At 45.3% G+C, this 19,514-nt stretch overlaps 1 protein-coding gene across 4 annotated transcripts in view; it reads left to right on the top strand.

Annotated features, from left to right (window-relative positions):
- RHOT1 (ras homolog family member T1) overlaps window positions 1-19,514 on the top strand; it is a 74,257-nt gene that overhangs the window by 27,069 nt on the left and 27,674 nt on the right. For all 4 annotated transcript variants that reach the window (XM_068263800.1, XM_068263799.1, XM_068263797.1 and 1 more), the window contains exons 3-16: window positions 288-369; window positions 4,276-4,319; window positions 4,466-4,519; window positions 4,607-4,659; window positions 4,773-4,881; window positions 5,186-5,287; window positions 8,405-8,503; window positions 8,630-8,738; window positions 9,690-9,810; window positions 10,753-10,837; window positions 10,957-11,102; window positions 12,641-12,741; window positions 12,827-12,957; window positions 18,548-18,631. In XM_068263800.1, the coding sequence (XP_068119901.1) occupies window positions 288-369; window positions 4,276-4,319; window positions 4,466-4,519; window positions 4,607-4,659; window positions 4,773-4,881; window positions 5,186-5,287; window positions 8,405-8,503; window positions 8,630-8,738; window positions 9,690-9,810; window positions 10,753-10,837; window positions 10,957-11,102; window positions 12,641-12,741; window positions 12,827-12,957; window positions 18,548-18,631 (1,320 nt within the window). The remainder of the gene's footprint in view (window positions 1-287; window positions 370-4,275; window positions 4,320-4,465; window positions 4,520-4,606; window positions 4,660-4,772; window positions 4,882-5,185; window positions 5,288-8,404; window positions 8,504-8,629; window positions 8,739-9,689; window positions 9,811-10,752; window positions 10,838-10,956; window positions 11,103-12,640; window positions 12,742-12,826; window positions 12,958-18,547; window positions 18,632-19,514) is intronic.

Raw genomic sequence — 19,514 nt, 5'->3', positions numbered from 1 at the left:
TGTAGAGGCAGAAGATCAGCAAACAGCCAGGGTAAAGGTATTCTGAAAGGATATTACGCAATAGTTCATTCTTTGTTCATGTTCATGTCAAGGTAGTGGGAGACCCAGCAGCCATTTTGTTGTGTACACAAAGGGGCTACATGTTAGTGTAGATCACACTGCATTACATGACTGCTTTATAGGCTGCAGAAGGATGGAGAGAAAAGAGGTGACAAAGGGAACATGAGAAGCTCATACAGGGTTCTCAGAGTCACAGCAATGTTCCTGTAACCTCTTATCTGTTTCAGGTCCCTGCTCGAGCAGAGGAGATCACAATCCCAGGCGATGTGACCCCAGAGAGAGTTCCTACACACATCGTGGATTATTCCGGTAAAGTGACATGACTTTCAGCTGACAGATAATACTGTGTTTCCCCCAAAAAATAATACATTTTGCTCCAAAAGATGTACTGGGGCTTATTTTGAGGGGATGTCTTATATTTCTATGAATACCATATGATGATAGGCACCTGCCCTGTCATCCCTGCACACAGCTGATAACCTTGCTGTGTGCTGGGATGACAGGACTGGTGATCAATTGGTACTGCACCGCTGTGTCCACTCCGCTTCCTCTTCCTCTGCAATGTACTGATCAGGTACCTGCCCTGTCATCCCTGCACACAGCTGATAACCTTGCTGTGTGCTGGGATGACAGGACTGGTGATCAATTGGTACTGCACCGCTGTGTCCACTCCGCTTCCTCTTCCTCTGCAATGTACTCATCAGGTACCTGCCCTGTCATCCCTGCACACAGCTGATAACCTTGCTGTGTGCTGGGATGACAGGACCGGTACCTGATTGGCACTGCACCTCTGTGTCCACTCCCCTCTTCCTCTGCAATGTACTGATCAGGTACCTGCCCTGTCACCCCTGCACATAGCTGATAACCTTGCTGTGTGCTGGGATGACAGGACCGGTACCTGATTGGTACTGCACCGCTGTGTCCACTCCCCTCTTCCTCTGCAATGTACTGATCAGGTACCTGACCTGTCATCCCTGCACACAGCTGATAACCTTGCTGTGTGCTGGGATGACAGGACCGGTACCTGATTGGCACTGCACCGTTGTGTCCACTCCGCTTCCTCTTCCTCTGCAATGTACTGATCAGGTACCTGCCCTGTCATCCCTGCACACAGCTGATAACCTTGCTGTGTGCTGGGATGACAGGACCGGTACCTGATTGGCACTGCACCACTGTGTCCACTCCCCGCTTCCTCTGCAATGTACTGATCAGGTACCTGCCCTGTCATCCCTGCACACAGCTGATAACCTTGCTGTGTGCTGGGATGACAGGACCGGTATCTGGTACTGCACCGCTGTGTCCACTCCCCGCTTCCTCTGCAATGTACTGATCAGGTACCTGCCCTGTCATTCCTGCACACAGCTGATAACCTTGTTGTGTGCTGGGATGACAGGACCGGTACCTGATTGGCACTGCACCTCTGTGTCACCGCCACTTCCTCTTCTTTAACAGCCGCTGGCGCTTATATTCGGGGAAGGGTTTATATTTCGAGCAAGCTCAAAATTCCAGCTAGGGCTTATTTTCAGAGTAGGGCTGACTTTCTGGGAAATACGGTAGCTGTAGACATGCAAACACTATATACTCGTGGAATATATTTTTCCGTGAGGGGAACGCTCCCTTAGCTTTTGTTTGCAAAGGTATGTGAAAAAATTCAACAAGTAGTTCTCCCAAGTGTCTGCTGTAGCTAGTGATATTGTGATAGCAACACTTCATTCACTGGGTTGCAGTATTTCAACAACGCCAAGTCTTCTGGGATACACATAGATTCTAAAGGAAATCTTTGAAATATATTTAGATCCATCTGCTGGGAATTGACTCCTCCGAAATGTTAGATCCTTCAAAATGTGATCAATTTTGACCAAAAATCGGTCAACAATATTGATTGGCTGGGAAGGAAGGTAGATCAGGGGCGGATTAGGAGTGGTAGCCAATCGATAGGCCGCAGCATTGCACTGCAAAGTTCCCTGCTGGAATCTGTTGAAAATTGATGTGCTGTGTGTGTTAGGAATCAATTATTTTCTGAATCGATTTCTATTAGAGGAATTGATGGTTTTGCCACATGGGGCCATACTTTACTCGATTTTGATGTGGGATTGACCAAGCAATAATTTTATCGGATTGAAGGAGAATATATTATGTTCTCTTTTGCTTGATGGATGGAAATTTGCCAATATCTCGTCAATACAACCAATTTATATGATCAGACAGGATGAATGATATCGGTCGATCATGAAGGAATCGGCTAGTGTTCACGTGGTTTTGATCAACACAGAATAGATTTTTGGCTTCACAGCATGGAGGTACAACATTGTTCAGTTCGATTAGTGAAAGGGAATTGCATAGGATCTCGCTTGTAGTGTGTGGGCCTCTAGTCGATTGACTCTTGATCAATCACTCTGTAATTGATCACCCAATAAAGTCGATTGCTTAATCGCACAATGGAAAATCGAGTGATTTATGACTACCTTACGTGTATAGCCAGCTTAAAGAGAATCTGTACTCCAATATTCTTACAATAAAAAGCATACCATTCTATTCCTTATTTTCTCCTGGGCTCCTCTGTGCTGTTTCTGCCACTCTCTGCTGCAATCCTGGTTTGTAATGAACAGTTTTAGGCAGTGTTTACAAACAAAAGACTGGCTTCTAACCAGAGTATGATAGCTGAGAACAGCTCCCTGTGTGACTCATGCAGAGCTTGGAGAGGGTGTGTAAAGCTTCTGCCAATGACAAGCAGCCCTGCACATTCAACACATTCCAGCCCCAGCCGACAGACACAACAGAGGAAAGGAGATGAGATTTATTACAGAGACAGTGCAAGTAGGAAAGGCTGCAGTAAGACAGACCACATTAGAACAGGTATAGGAACTTATAGCATAGAAGAAATAAGGCTTAACATTTTGTTACAGAGTCTCTTTAAAGAGAACCCGAGGCGGAATATTGAAATCCTTATAGGACCCAGAGGCATGTCATGTGCACATTGACATGCTTCTGTGTCCTTCTATCGCCGCTGCTAGTCCCCCCATGGCTCTGCTGTCCCCCTTGAAAAGATCACCAGGCTAGCGACAATCTGCTTGTCGCTAGCCTGCTTTGTTTACCTGAGGCTTGTCAATCGGCCTCCTCAGCATCAATAACAGGCTCCTCCCACCATTCCCCGCCTCTGCTAGCTTCCTCCACTAGGAAGCCAAGCCGCGACCCAGGAAGTACTCCATATTTCAGTATTCCGCCTCAGGTTCTCTTTAAGGTATTCCCGTTCAATAGGCTTTTGTTTAGATATTCCACAGATAAGAGCTCCTCCCAGAAGTCATGTCCCAGTAGTGCAAAATTGTTTCCTTTCTTATAGGAATCGCTTCAGAAAGGAACTACTGACAGCACATCAATTTACTCTACATTCCAGCAAGGAATCCTGAAAATCGCTCTAACTGCAGGGGTTGTATTATTTGATACAGTGCAAAGCTATGGCCTATCAATCGACTACAGGTCCTGCCCCGCCCCCAATCGTCCTATCTGACAGATACTTTCAATTAACGTTTGGTCAAAATCGATTGTAAGTCGAGTAATCCGACATTTTGGGGGAATAGACTCCTAGCAGACAAGTTGAATCTGCAAGTAATTGAATGGGAAAATCAGTGAGTGTATGGATACCTTTAAGCCCCATCTACACGATAAGATTCTCTATATGATTCGATTACAATTCTATTTACGATCCGATTAAATCCGACATGTCCGATCGGGATTCGATTCAATTTAATTTGCCATTGCAAAACAATGGCAAATCGAATCCCAAACGGACATGTCCGATGTAATCGGATCGTAAATAGAATTGTAATCCAATCATATAAAGAATCGCAACGTGTAGAATGGGCTTTGAAATCTAATACATTAAGGTGGAAGGACAGGATTCTTCCTATGTATTGCTGTAGTGATTGATGACTGAGGGCCCGTTCACACTGGCGGGTGCGCCGCGGCAATTTATGGCGCTGCTACCGCAGGGTTATGAAAGTCTATGGATGCTTTCATATTACCTGCGGTGTGCCTGAAGTGGTCAATCTAACGCGCTTCCAAAACACTGTTAGCATGCGTATCTGTGTCGACGTTTTGTTATTAGTTTTTGCACTCCTAGTGATTGTGCTGAGTTGCAGAAGATTTCTCCCAGTTTTCTATCCTTCCTCTGGGCTGTGCATGAAGTGACCCTGTTATGCTGTGATTTCTCTGCAGAGATGGAGCAGACAGATGAGCAGCTCTATCAGGAGATCTCTCGGGTAAGATGGTCGTCACTCTTAGGTCTTTGTTGTTGTCCATGGTATGTCTGGGAATGGTCTGTGTGTTGTGTTATTCTCTGTGTATGGGTTGTGTTTTATTGCCGTGCCGTTCCTGTGCAGTGACCGCATGTTCCTTAATCCTTCAGGCCAATGTCATCTGCATAGTATACGCTGTCAATAACAAGAACTCCATAGACAAGGTACAGAATCCTGACACTTCCCCCTCCTCATCTTCCTCTATACTCCTTTCTCCTCTGATGTATTGTCATGTTTCCCGTCTTCTGCAGGTCACCAACCACTGGATTCCACTCATCAACGAGCGCACGGACAAAGACAACAGGTAGCTGCCAGACTCTGGTGTTCTACCCTGCCCAGCACATCTCTGTGCTTCTGTCTCACCATGTTCTCTCTGTTAAGCTGATCACTGGGTTTATTGCCATCTCCCTGTTCCAGGGTACCTCTGATCCTTGTAGGGAACAAATCAGACCTGTTAGACTACAGCAGCATGGAGACTGTCCTTCCCATCATGAATCAGTATTCAGAAATTGAGACCTGTGTGGAGGTGAGTTTGGGTTTGGGTTGTATTTACAATGAACAATACAGGATATGTTTTGGACAAGTGCAGAAGTCACAGGTGTGTGAGTGGTGACAATCTTCTGTTATGTATGCGTGGGCACAGGATGTCTGTGGGCGGACCATTAGAAGCCCCGGGTAAGTTCAACTAATTTTCCCCCGACCCCCCTACAGTATTCCTTTAAGAAATCTCCATGGTATAGACCAGTAGGCTGAAGTCGGTACTGTGCTGTTGGGGAAGGGCCAAATTCAATGTTTCCTGCTTATCTTGTTATGTGTTTTTTTTTCTCCAGTGTTCAGCCAAAAATTTGAAGAACATCTCTGAGTTGTTCTATTATGCACAGAAAGCCGTGTTACACCCTACTGGTCCTCTTTACTGCCCAGAAGAAAAGGAAGTAAGTATAGATAATCACTGTAGCCAGTGAGTTGAGCCCAGAGTTCTGTGATCACTGTTTAATGTGCAGTGGTCATACTGAATACCGGAGGGTCATCAGGAAGACTCCACAATGTCATGTTGGAATAGGAATGCTCTCTGAGTGTCTGAGTAGCAAGAAAATATATGTGAACCCTTCGGAAAAATGAATTCCAAAGTATATCAAGACATTATTCAGCAGAATTTAAGGCCACCTGTCCACCAGCTGAAGCTCAGCAGAAGATGGGTGTTGCAACAGGACAACGACCCAAAGCATAGAAGTAAATCAACAACAGAATGGCTTAAAGTGAATGTACCCTTTTAAAAATAAAGTCAGATACTCACCTAAGGAGAGGGAAGGCTCGGTCCTAATGAGCCTCCCCTCTCCTGGTGCCCAGTCCCGCTCAGGATCCCCCGTAGCAGTATTCAACCAGTTCGGTCAAATACTGCCACTTCCACCGTCGAAGGGAGGTTTCGGAAGTCTTCGGGAGCACTAGGGCTCGCTCCCGAAGACGGGCCGCTCCGTACTGCACATGCGCGAGCGCCCTCTGACGCACTCGCGCGGGTCTATGACGCGTGTGCGCAGTATGGAGCGGTCCGTCTTCGGGAGCCCGAGTGCTCCCGAAGACTTCCGAAGTCCCCCGCGGCGGGGGATTTGAACGAAGGAGGCACTGGGAGAGGAGAGGAAAGGCTCATTAGGACCGAGCCTTCCCTCTCCTTAGGTGAGTATCTGACTTAAAAAAAAAACAAAAAAATCGGTACCCATTGGCTTTACACAGAAGAAAATACCCCTTCTGGAGTGGCCCAATTAGAGTCCTGACCTCAATCCGATTGAGATGCTGTGGCATGACCTCCAGAAAGCAATTTACACCAGAGATCCCAAGGATATTGCTGAACTGAAACAGTTCTGTAAAGAGGAATGGTTAAGAATTACTCCTGACCGTTGTTCACGTCTGATCTGCAACTACAGGAAATGTTTGGTTGAAGTTTTTGCTGCCAACAGAGGTTCAACCAGTTATTAAATCTAAAGGTTCACATACCTTTTCCACCTGCACTGTAAAAGTTTACATGGTGTGTTCAATAAAAACACCGGGGACCTGGATATGGTCGCTCTCCTTAGGAAAAGAAAGGAGACAGATCTCTACCGTGGCAAGACCACAGATACTCTGTCTCCACCCCACAAACGGGTGGCGTATGGGGGTATGGGATGCACTATTTGGGTAAAAGAGGCGCCCTGTTGTGTAATGAAGATAAAAAGAGTGGCACTCGTTGCCCAGGGATAAGGGTGCCCAAGCCTCTGTAGATCCTCGCACCTTTGGATACAGGCTGTATTGCCACAGATTTTAATGTGATACTTTAATAAAAGAGCTTTTCTATTTTTGGACGTGCCAGCCTCCATCTCCCCTTTTTGCATCCTGGTGTGTAATAAAAGCATTTAAAAACAATTAAAATCGACAAATGAGGCAGCTTACCTCAATGACGAAAAAATCTTTGTGGTAACAACAGTTTTTTTATTAGTGATAGCACAGGCCTGTGCTATCACGAATAACAATCTGTTGTTACTACAAATATTTTTTTTCGTCATTGAGGTAAGCTGCTTCATTTTCTTGTCAATTTTTAAACTGTTTTAAACGCTTTTATTACACACCAGGGCGCCTCTTTTACCTAAATAGTGGATTGGCATGAGTGTGCGGAAGTTCATTTTGAATTTGCTACCTCATTAAGTAAGAGATATACAAGAAAGTGCTTTGCACTAGATGCCGCAAGATGAAAAATAGGAGAGAAATTGTGTTCTAAGATAAGAAAAGATGGGGGAGGATGACAGTGGACCAATGGGTTTTGGATTTTACAGCTGGCAGTGTTGGATGCTGTGATGAGGTCTGTTTCAGTGGGCTAGTGGTAGCAGATGTAAGACTGTAGGCAATAACTCCAGGAGTTAGCAGAGAGATAAGTTACTCGTCTATCCTGTGGACAAACTTCACAAATGTGCGGTCCCAACGTGCATAAAAACCTATAATGTCTAAATGTACTCCATTTTAGTCATAAAAATTCCTTTAGATTTATTGCACCTAGCACAAATGCAGACATAACTGTAAAAATACACTTCTATCATGTGGACCCCCTCCAAAAAACAACCAGCGCTTTGTGTCACAATATAAAATATGAAAGAATTTTTACTACTTAAATGGTGTACACTTAGACTTATGCTGTTTATGCACACTGGTGCCTCATGTATATGAGCTTTGCCCTTGGAGAGAGACGCTGCTAATGTGAGAGCTGTGCTGGAGCTGTCAGGAGGGGAGACATTCAGTAGAGACCTATGCTGTATCAGTCCATATAATCTGGGTCTCCTCCCATCTGGTAAGCCTACTAGTGAACAGGGTGATGAGCACAATATGTGTGATGGGACTTCGCCTGAACTTGCAGTACATGCTTGTTTTTTTACTTTTGTCTTTGGAGCAGTCATTTGTTTTCCAGGCAGCATCATTTTATTTTATATATGCTTTTGATATGGGCGTGATACGCTGATTGATTTGTTGTATTTGGTAACAAACAGATGTAACCAGAGTAAAGAGTTTTTTGTCTTCCAGCTATCATACAATTCTTATTGAAAATGCTGTGCAAATAGTTATTAACTGAAGGGGTGAAGTGAGACAGGATGGAAACTAGAGTGCTGGAGAATCTAGAGTGGTTTATTGGGGTGCATACACACATCCAATTTTGATTGGCCAATCGCTGGTCAATTTGTCCACCTACATAGTATGAGGGCCACAGATTTTGAATCCCATGAGCAGACTGTGCAGCTAAGCTTTGGAGGTGGTAAAATTGGTCAATCATTGGCCAATTGAAAATTGCATGTGTGTAGTAGTTTTACAGATGCTTGTTCCAATAAAGACAGGAAAAAAGCCAGTAGAAATAGACGGAGAGGACCAGGGAACTAGATGAGAAATAATTGGGTCCAGAGCACAAGTTGTGACTTAAAAACTAGAGTTATGAACCTGGAGTATTTTTAGATTGAGGCATAGTTTCAATAATCAACCTGTTTGTTCATAATTCTACTCATGTGGCTACAGAGCCTCTTGCTTCTGGTCTCTTCCAGTTGAAGCCAGCCTGTATCAGAGCTCTGACTCGCATCTTTAAGATTTCTGACCTGGACAATGATGGAATATTAAATGACGCCGAACTCAACTTCTTCCAGGTAATGATGCACCTTGTGTACAATCCACCTACACCCTGCAGCCTGTCCTCATTGCTGTAGTGGCCCTCTCATAGGGTTCGGTGTGACATCATCCCAGAATCCTCTAGCTTGGTTCTTCTTTTTCAGAGAACCTGTTTCCACATTCCACTTGCCCCTCAAGCTTTAGAAGATGTGAAGAATGTGGTGCGCAAGAATGTCCATGATGGAGTGTCCGGGAATGGGCTGACCCTAAAAGGTGAGACTTTCCCCTGGATCCTCAAAGGTGGAAGGTCCCCCAGGGTTTGGGTTACTGGTCTGCCCTTGGTTACTTTTCTCACCGCTCAAATGTATTATAAACTGTAGATCTATGTGTGCACCATCCATTTCCCTCCAAAAATCTACTCCACTTACAAAGCTTTTTTTTTTTTTTTTTTTTACCATAGATCATCTTTTGCCTAAACTCATACAGGAAGAGTTTATATTCATGACAGTAAAGAGATACATCCCTTCACCAATGAATACTAGTATCTTTGGCACATTGACATTAATAGTCACAGGTTCTCTTTACAGGGGTCTCTCTGGGGTAAACTGATTATCTCCTGAATTTTACATTATTTTGGCCTTTAACCTCCCTGGCGGTAAGCCCGAGCTGAGCTCGGGCTATGCCGCGCAGGGGGAGATCTCAGCCCCTGGTGGGGCGATTTTCATTCTGTAAATTGCTGTGCACGCAGCCAGCACTTTGCTAGCCGCGCGCACAGCTTGATCGCCCGGCGGCGATCGGCCGCACGCAGCGGCTGAAGAGGCCCCCCGCCAGAGCCCTGCGCTGCCCGGATCAATGAGTTCCGGGCAGCGCTATGGGCTGGATCGGGTGTGCCTGACGTCAGGACGTCGGCTGACGTGATCGTCGCCATGGCGACAGGAGAAGCCAAACGGGAACGCGTTATATACACGTTCCCCTGTTTGCTATAGATGCCGGCGACGATCGGACTAGAGGGCCACATGCGCCCTCTAGTGGTGTTTCATGTAGCTACCACTGGTAGCTTTACATGAAACATTAAAAAAAAAATTGGAATTCTGCAATTTTTGCAGAAAAAATTAACCGCCAAGGAGGTTAAGTGTGTGTGATGACACCATGTTTCTGTTCCTTGTAATGACATTTTAGTACATGTGATGTGCTTCCTGTGACCTGAGGGTCTTTTTCCTGCAGGGTTCCTGTTTCTGCACACACTATTCATCCAGAGGGGGAGACATGAGACCACATGGACTGTACTGCGGAGGTTTGGCTATGACGACGACCTGGAGCTCACGCCTGAATATTTATTTCCCCAGTAAGTTTTCTTCCGGTCTCTGTCCTGTACTTTTCTAGAATGGATGGGCACTAAATTGTGCTTGTAACTCAGTGAAATGCTGCTCCCTGCCTTTTCAAGAAGAGTTAATGAAACAAGTAATACATTCCAGATTTCTGCTGTTTGTTTTGCTTTGCTCTCAACACTCCATGGGCTAACTATCAATCAATATCAAAGCGCTACAGATGAAATATTTGTGTAACCACAGGTGAATTTCAAGAGTGCGCTTCAATCAGGTTTAGGCCACAAGCAAATCTTGCATCAATAAAGGATTCCAGCGCACATCTTTCAAAGTTCATTAAAATGCAAGTCCATTAGATGTTCAAACTTCTATCTCTTGCTATCATCATTTGTCTGTCAATGCAAGTCCACCACCAGATACACCCAGCACGGTGGCATAGAGATTAGCGCTCTCGCCTTGCAACGCTGGGTCCCCGGTTTGAATCCCAGCCAGGTCAACATCTGCACGGAGATTGTATGTTCTCCCCGTGTCTTTGTGGGTTTCCTCCGGGTACTCCTGTTTCCTCCCACATCCCAAAAAACATACAGATACGTTAATTGGCTTCCCCCCGAAATTGGCCCTAGACTACGATACATACACTACACAATATAGACATAGGACTATGGTAGGGATTAGATTGTGAGCCACTCAGAGGGACAGTTAAGTGACAAGACAATATACTCTGTACAACGCTGCGGAAGATGTCAGCGCTATATAAATACTAAATAATAATAAAAAAATAATAAAGATGTGCGCTGGAATCCTTAATTGATACTTCATGGCTAAACAGCTTGTGGTCTGGTGGAGAACTGCAGGGAATATTTTCTTATGAGCTACAAATGTGCAGAGGCTGGGAAAGGGTTCCTTGAGGAATAACTGCATGTATTTATCATTTCTACAATCTTTCCTCTGTGCTCTCCCAGGCTGAAGGTTCCTGTGGACTGTACAACAGAGCTGAACCATCACGCTTATCTCTTCCTGCAGAGCATCTTTGATAAACATGATCAGGTGAGCTGGAGAGAGGCTGTACCTGTTTCCACCCTCCAATTGTAGTCCCATGTGACACCATGTCTGTCATGTACCCACCTCAGCTACTGAGTGACATCTTTCCCCACCACTCTGTACAGGACAGGGACTGTGCCTTATCGCCAGAGGAGCTGAAGGATCTATTTAAAGTCTTTCCATACATGCCTTGGGGCCCAGATGTCAATAACACGGTCTGCACCAATGAGAAGGGGTGTATCACCTATCAGGGCTTCCTCTCCCAGTGGACGTGAGTATGAAAGAACCTCTACGAGGTTTGCTGTAGACAGCGGACTCTCTGAAATGAGTGGTCCACGGAGGTGACAAGCTTTGTTGGTGGCGACACAGGTCCATACAGCACAATTGCTTTATCCGTTGTTAAATATTGGTATATATAGGCTTGTGAACACCGGTTGTTGAGCTACATGAAGTTGCACTTCCACACATGTCACTTTGTATTCCATTAACCAGTTCCTGCCCTATGTAATGAAAATAAGTCTCTGCACTCTCCTCCCTACAAAATCCTACATAACACGGTTTATAGATTTTTTTTTGTTTTTTTTTTTAATCAGCTCAGAGATAAAGAGTTGAAAAGGAATGACAACAACCCCCCCAGGAATTAAATGGCAGGACTAATTAGTAAACTAGTGTAAAATAAACATTCACGGAGAAGACATTAACACATTGTAACTTCACTGTTACATCTAATACATTATGAAAACAAATGTACTGTTTATATAGATAGGATAGACAAAATGTGTGGGTTTAACCTCTTGGGGACCAGGTACGTTGAATCAACGTCCAGCAGGTGGTGCTACTGTTCTGACTGGACGTTGATTCAACGTCCGCGCTAACGAACCGTCCCGACGCGATCGTGCGCACCCGAGAGGGGAGATTAAGCTGTCATGACAGCTGGCATCTCCCCTCGATGGCCACTGATCATGTGATCACTACGATTGCCGTCGGATCAGCGGCGGCGGCGGCAGGAGGGAAAAGAAGAGGATCCACTCACCTCCGTGCCGTTCCAGCGACGATCGGCACCCCCCTCTGCTCTGGCCAGCATCTCTGCTCCGTCTGACCTCAGCGCCGGGTCCCAGCTTGACGTCATCAAGCCGCGACCCGACCGTCATTTGGAGCAGAGATGCCGGCTGGAGAAGAGGTGGCTACTGCGGCACAACGCTGGAGCCTGGAAGGTGAGTGAAAGCTGCCAGCTACAGGGGTGACACCTGCCTCCATGGGGGACACCATGCCCAGCCAGCCACAGACGGGATCCGGCCGCCCGACCCCCCCCCCCCCCCCCCCTTCCTGTGTATTTTGTCACTTTTTCCCCTTATTTTCCTTTTTAAAATGCATAGAAAATAAGTTAATCATTTTAAAATAAATATTACCAACCAAAAACCTAATTTGTCCTGGAAAAAAAACACAATATATAGATCATTTAGTTGTCATAATTATTGATAAAGTTATTGCCAAAGTAATCTGAGCTGAGCTGTGAAAATGACCAGGGTAGGGAAGTGCTTTATAATGAAAGGAGGCTGAGTTTAGTCTTTTCCAGCTTTGATGTGACTTGTTTCTTGCACCTGGCTGGGGTGGTGATCCCCACCATGCGATTAGAGCTGCACCATCCATGTGTGGCCTGGGAAGAGGGATTTGATGGGATTGCTCTCCCCGCTGCTCACAATAGATGGTTGCCTCCTGTTTGTATTCAGAGGACACTTTCTCTATTACTGAAAGTAATTTGCAGCCATTGCCACTATTCTCCTATACCCTTCTGTCTTCTTTGTGCAGGCTTACCACCTACCTGGATGTGCAGCGCTGTTTAGAGTATTTAGGGTATTTAGGTTACTCCATCCTGACGGAGCAGGAGTCTCAAGCCATGGCTGTCACAGGTAGGTTAGATCTCTTCCTGACCCATTGTATAGAGTAGCCAGAAGCCATCACACACTCATCTTCTTCTGTTACTTCACTTCTCAGTGACCAGAGACAAGAAGATCGACCTGCACAAGAGGCAGACGCAGCGCAGTGTCTTCCGCTGTAACGTGATTGGCTGTGCAGGATGTGGCAAGAGTGGTATTCTGCAGGCTCATCTAGGAAGGAATCTGATGGTGAGTGGCTTTACACCCCCCCCCCTCCCCAAGTTTCTTTGCTGTAGATGTGCTGTGTGTAGGCTGGCAAGGCGTGTTCCCTGGTTACATGCAAAATTCAGGATCTCCTAATTTTTAATTCTAGAATTATACCAGGTACAGAATAAACAACTTAAAGGACCATGTCACATCGAGACTTATTTTTACAAAGTTAAATCCAGCACTATTCTATAAAACGTCCACTTTATTACATATCTTTAAAACTGGTACAAAAGAAGACATGGAAGGTACTTTGCGCGAGTAGCCAATGGGTGCCTTGGGAGGGAGTGGTCATGAGTATATCACACGGTTACCCATCAGGTCCTCCTATTTGCATACCGGCATATATATATATATATATATATATATATATATATATATATATATATACACTGATGTGTGTTAAAAGGTTGACAGGCAGGTTGACAGACACCTCAGCTATGTTTTGTCTTCCTCTGTACCAGTTTTAAAGCTATTTAATAAATCTGATTCACGGTTAGTGCAACAATGTCTCTGCTTTTCATGATTAGCCTGCTTTCCCCTGCTATTCTCAAATCTGTACACTCACTGCATCCTCCTGCTGTCAGCAACACGCTCTACATTTCTCCCTCTCTTTTATCATCTCCACAGGTTGCTTCTCACGAAACTTTCTTATTCATACAACCGCGCTATACATTTCATACTCCAACTACCCATAAATCTAAATCCCACCCTATCCTCCTCTCTCTCTGCCTCCTACTACTCCTTGCTGCAGGTGACATTTCACCAAACCCCGGACCCTCTCTGCCGGCTCGCTCCTCACTCTTACACACTAATCGCACTGCAAACAGCCAACCACATGCACACCGAAACTGCCACAACCTTATTAATATTCCTCTTCTCCCCCCTCCTCCCCCACCTATCTCTGCTGCTCTCTGGAATGCCCGCTCAGTCTGCAACAAACTTCCTTTCATCCATGACCTTTTCAATTCCAATGCCTTCACCTTCTTTGGGGTCACAGAAACATGGCTGACGCCTTCTGACACGGTCTCACCTGCCGCCCTCTCTTATGGGGGATTCCACTTTAGTCACACGCCTAGAAGTGGGAATAAACATGGCGGTGGTGTGGGTATTCTTTTCTCTGATAGATGCTCCTTCAAGCCACTCACCCCCATTCCTTCTCTTTCTCTACCTTCCTTTAAAGTCCATGCAGTCTGTCTATACTCGCCCTCTAACCTCCAGATCGCAATAATCTACCGCCCTCCTGGCCCTGCTTCCTTCTTCCTAGATCACTTCTCTGCATGGCTCCTCCAGTTCCTGTCCTCCGATATCCCTATCATCATTATGGGCGACTTTAACATTCATGTTGACACCAACAATTCTGCCGCCACTAAACTTCTGTCACTTACTTCCTCCTACGGCCTGTCTCAGTGGTCCACTGCTCCAACTCACTCTAATGGTCATACACTTGACCTCATATTCACTCGTCATTGTTCTATCACTGATTTCACTAATTCTCCTCTCCCGCTCTCTGATCATAACTTACTAAACTTCTCTCTCTCCTCCTCTCTTCCTACCACCCTGCCTCAAGCACGCTCATATACAGGCAGGAACTACCGCAACATAGACATGCAATCTGTCTCTGATGCCTTGGCACCTCTCCTCACACAACCATTCACTGACCCTGACTCAGCAGCTGCACACTACCACAGCTCAATCACGCAAGTCATGGATGAAATCGCACCCCTCACCAATGTCCGCCCGCACTATGTCAGTCGCCAACCCTGGCTGACCAAAGCTACTAAACAGCTAAAGGGGTGCTCTAGGGTAGCTGAACGCCGTTGGAGAAAAACTAATACTAATGAGGATTTCATTACTTACAAAAAAGAGTTGAACAAGTTTAAAACCGCTCTCTCTTCTGCAAAACAATCATACTTCTCTTCCCTCATATCCTCCCACTTGCACAATCCAAAGCGCCTGTTCAGTACTTTCAACTCCCTTCTCCGTCCACCCCCTCCTCCTCCTTCTTCATGCTTATCAGCTGAAGAATTTGCAACATACTTTACAGATAAAATTGCAAAAATCCGTAGTGTGTTTTCCACGCAGACATCAAACTCCATCTCCACTCCTCTTGTTGACTGCTCTCTTTCCAGTTTCTCTCCACTCTCTGAACATTCGCTCTCTTCCCTTATCTCCAAATCCCATCTAACCACCTGTTCTTTGGATCCTATCCCATCACATCTCATTCCACAGCTATCCACATCCCTCATCCCTGCCCTAACATCGCTGTTTAACCTATCCCTCTCCACCGGAATTTTTCCATCCTCACTCAAGAGGGCTGTTGTAACACCACTACTTAAAAAAAATCTCTAGACCCCACCGAACTTGCTAAGTACCGCCCAGTGTCACTTCTTCCATTTGCATCTAAATTACTTGAACGCCACATCCATGCAGAACTAAGTCAGTATTTATCTGCCAATTCCTTGCTCGATCAGTTCCAATCTGTCTTCCGGCCAAACCACTCCACAGAAACAGCCCTCACCAAAGTAGCTAATGATCTCCTCACAGCTAAATCCAAAGGCTATTATTCCATACTCATCTTTCTAGATCTGTCATCAGCATTCGACACTGTCGACCACACTCTACTCCTACAGACCCTTTCATCTATAGGAATAAAGGACCTCTCTCTCTCCTGGATATCTTCCTACCTCTCTGGAAGGTCTTTCACTGTTTCTTATTCAGATCAGGCCTCCTCTTCACATCCTCTGTCTGTAGGGGTACCTCAAGGCTCTGTCCTCGGTCCCCTCCTCTTCTCCATCTACATGCACGGTCTTGGTAACTTAATCAGCTCATTTGGTTTCCAATACCACCTATATGCAGACGATACACAACTGTACCTCTCGGCCCCAGACCTTAACTCCCTCCTCACCCGGGTTCCCGACTGCCTGTCTGCTATCTCCTCTTTCATGTCCTCTCGTTTCTTAAAACTTAATATGAATAAAACTGAACTAATAGTCTTTCCACCATCCCTGTCCACCCCTTTGCCTGATATTACAATAAATGTTAACAACACGTCTATAACATCAGTTCCCAAAGCACGTTGCTTGGGGGTAATATTTGATTTCTCTCTCTCATTTACTCCTCACATTAACTCCCTAACCAGCTCCTGCCATTTCCAACTGAAAAACATAGCACGTATCCGACCTTTTCTCTCCCATGACACAACCAAAATGTTAGTACATGCTCTTATTATATCTCGATTGGACTATTGCAATATATTGCTTGGTGGACTTCCAACTAACCGACTAACACCGCTCAATTCTGTACTGAACTCTGCTGCTCGACTCATTCATCTCTCCTCTCGCTCTTCCTCTGCTGACCCTCTCTGTCAAGCTCTTCACTGGCTACCAATTAATCAGAGGATTCAGTTCAAACTCTTAACCATAACCTACAAAGCTCTCCACAATCTCTCTCCCCTGTACATCTCCTCACTAGTCTCCAGATACCAACCCAACCGCAATCTCAGATCTGCACACGAGGTTCTTCTATCCTCTTCTACAATTACCTCCTCACATTCACGTGTACAAGACTTCTCACGTGCCTCACCCCTCCTCTGGAATGCCCTTCCACAACACATCCGCCACTCTTCCACCTTCGAAATCTTTAAACGCTCCCTCAAAACCCACCTTTTCCGACAAGCATATTCTCTAGCTTAGGCCATGCACCCACTAAATAACCTAATTACGCACTGCCTGTACATATACTGTATACTTCCCCCACCTCTTGTTTCCACCCCAATCCTTTAGATTGTAAGCTCGCAAGGGCAGGGCTTTCACCCTTTTGTGTCATGGAATGTTATTAATTCAATTGCTTGCACTCTGTTAGACATTTATACATTTTAGTCATCATGTTAAATCAAGTTGTAATCAGCAGTGCTGTATCTTGTATCAGTGTTCATATTTCATGTATATCATTGTCTGTATCATTATGTATCCCTTGTTTGTTTTTCTTACATTGTACAGCGCCACGGAATATGTTGGCGCTTTATAAATAAATTAATAATAATAATAAAAAGTGGTTGTTTTATTGAAGTAGTGCTGGATTTCACTTGGTGAAGAATATGAGGCTCTGAGGATACACAGGACCTATCCTTCTGAGGATACACAGGACCTGGCCTTTGCACTCTTAAAGGGGTACTTCAGCCTAAACAAACATATTGTCATCAAGTAACATTAATTATGTTAATTAGAATAGATAGGTAATATAATCTCTTACCCACCGTGTTTTAAAAGAACAGGCAAATGTTTGTGATTCATGGGGGCTGCCATCTTTGTCATGGGGGCAGCCATCTTTTTGATTGAAAGGAGGTGACAAGGAGCATAAGACACAGTTCCAACTATCCTGTGTCCTGATTACCCCTCCCAGCTGCACGCGCTAGGCTTCAAATGTCAAATTCAAAATGTAAAAAAAAAAAATTGCACCAAAACAGCAGAACGAGAACAACAAAATCAGAAATCCCATCATGCTTTGCACCGCATCAGGGGAAAAAAGCCCGGGCAGTCTTCTTCTGTGCAGCTAAAAATGAGGCTTGTATAAGAGAAACAAAGTTCTGATGCTGTGAAATTGTTAAAGAAACGCCAGGCCTTTTCAGTGCTGCTGAGTCGATTTTTAGTCCGGAGGTTCACTTTAAACCCAGTCATTTGAATGTGACTTCAACCTGCTTTGGTACATGGAGACTTAGTCACTAGCGATCAAGTAGAGGTAGGGGAAGTGATACACACCATAGAGCGCGACCCATGTAGTTCTGGGTGCTCTAACCAATGGTAACTGGATAACCACTAGATCAGAAGAGTAAATGGCCAGTACGCCAATCAAAAATGAACTGTCTTTATTGCTGCATATTATAATATTCCCATGTTTCGGGACGATGTGCCTCTTTCTCGAGGACAATAATGCCAAAGTAAATGTGCACTCCTGGAGAGAAAGCTTGATGTGCACACATTGGTGTCTGCTACAGCGAGATGATCTGGCAGACTTGCATCAGGGCCACTATACACATGCTGGATTCAGCCTAGAACCATCTAGTACAGGCCTGGGCAAACTTTACGCGGCCCAGGCCGCATTGTGCGGACTGCGGGCCACATGCTTGAAATTCCCAACCCCTCCTCCCCTCTCTTACATCTGTGAAAAGTTGTGAGCAGGCAGCGGGGGAATTAAAACTCCCCTTGCTCACCGATGTCCCGCGTCCCACATCTCCATGGCAACAGGGCATCACATTACGCGCTGGCGCATCCCGACGTGACGCCCTGTTGCCATGGAGACGTGACATGGGTGAGTGAGGTGAGTTTCAAATCCCCCGCTGCCCACTCGCAACTTTTCCCGGAGGAGGGGAATCTGGCCCGCCTGTCGGAGGGCCGGAGAAGCAGCGCACTGTAGTTTTCCCAGCGCTGATCTAGCATGTATACAAGGCGTTAGAGCTTCAATAACTGAGCTGAGATTGTCTGCATTGTGTGTTGTGCTGTGGTGTGATATAGGTAGGTGTTTAGTGTCTATATGTTACTCTGCCTTATCTGATACAATTCTTCCCACACAGAGACAGAAGAATATCCGACCAGAGCACAAATCCTACTATGCAATGAATACCATCTACGTATATGGACAGGAGAAGTATCTACTGGTACCAATATTAATCCTTCTCTTTTTCCACCCCACCTGCATTACTTTCCTGCTCTCTCCTAATGCTTGCTTGCCTTCTCATCTGCATTTGTGCCTGCTTCTCGGACTCCCTCCTGTCCCTCCTCCCCCTCCCACACACAGTTCCAGGTAGGGCTTCACAGTAGTGTGGTGTAGTGTACAGGCACATAGACATATTGCCAAGTAGAATAGCACTGAGAAGATAAGGGACCGGATTAAAGTTAATAAATAACAGAAGTTGGTTATGATCTGACAGGTATGGTTGCTGAGAAGCTATAAAGGCTGCGATTCTTGCAGGTACCATCCCTGCATAGCCCACCACTATGTTGCCCACATGGGAGTTTAGTGTGTATCTCCTTATACAGTATCTATTGGCTTTGCCATTGAATGTGAAAGCGGATCCGAGATAAACTTTTACTCATTGCATAATTGTGTTCCTTTCATATCGTTTTTAGGGCATTCCTCAAGCCAAATACTTTTTTTGATTTGTTTTAATACTTGAATTCCCTATAAACTAAACAAGCCTCGCCCACAGCTTTTCAGAGAGCCATGGCACTGTAGCAAGGGCTTATGGGAGCCCAGTCTGGGCAGGAGGAGGAGGAGGTTACTAGCCATAGACTTCAGAGGCAGAGGGAAGGAGGAGAGGGGAGTGAATTTGTCACAGGCAGAGAGCTGGAGATGCTATCAGCTTTGCCTGTGTAATGTGATAAACAGAACATGGCTACAATCATTGTATCACAGGAATAAATATCATAAACTGTTGAAGCTGTTGGCAGCTAGATTTGCTGTGTAAACAATCTAAACTTTCGATAAGATATATAGACTTGTTATAGTTAGTTTTTCATCTCGGATACGCTTGAAAACTG

Source organism: Hyperolius riggenbachi, chromosome 12, assembly GCF_040937935.1.
Source record: "Hyperolius riggenbachi isolate aHypRig1 chromosome 12, aHypRig1.pri, whole genome shotgun sequence".
Lineage (NCBI taxonomy): Eukaryota > Metazoa > Chordata > Amphibia > Anura > Hyperoliidae > Hyperolius > Hyperolius riggenbachi.
This window is presented reverse-complemented; position numbering and strand designations above follow the sequence as displayed.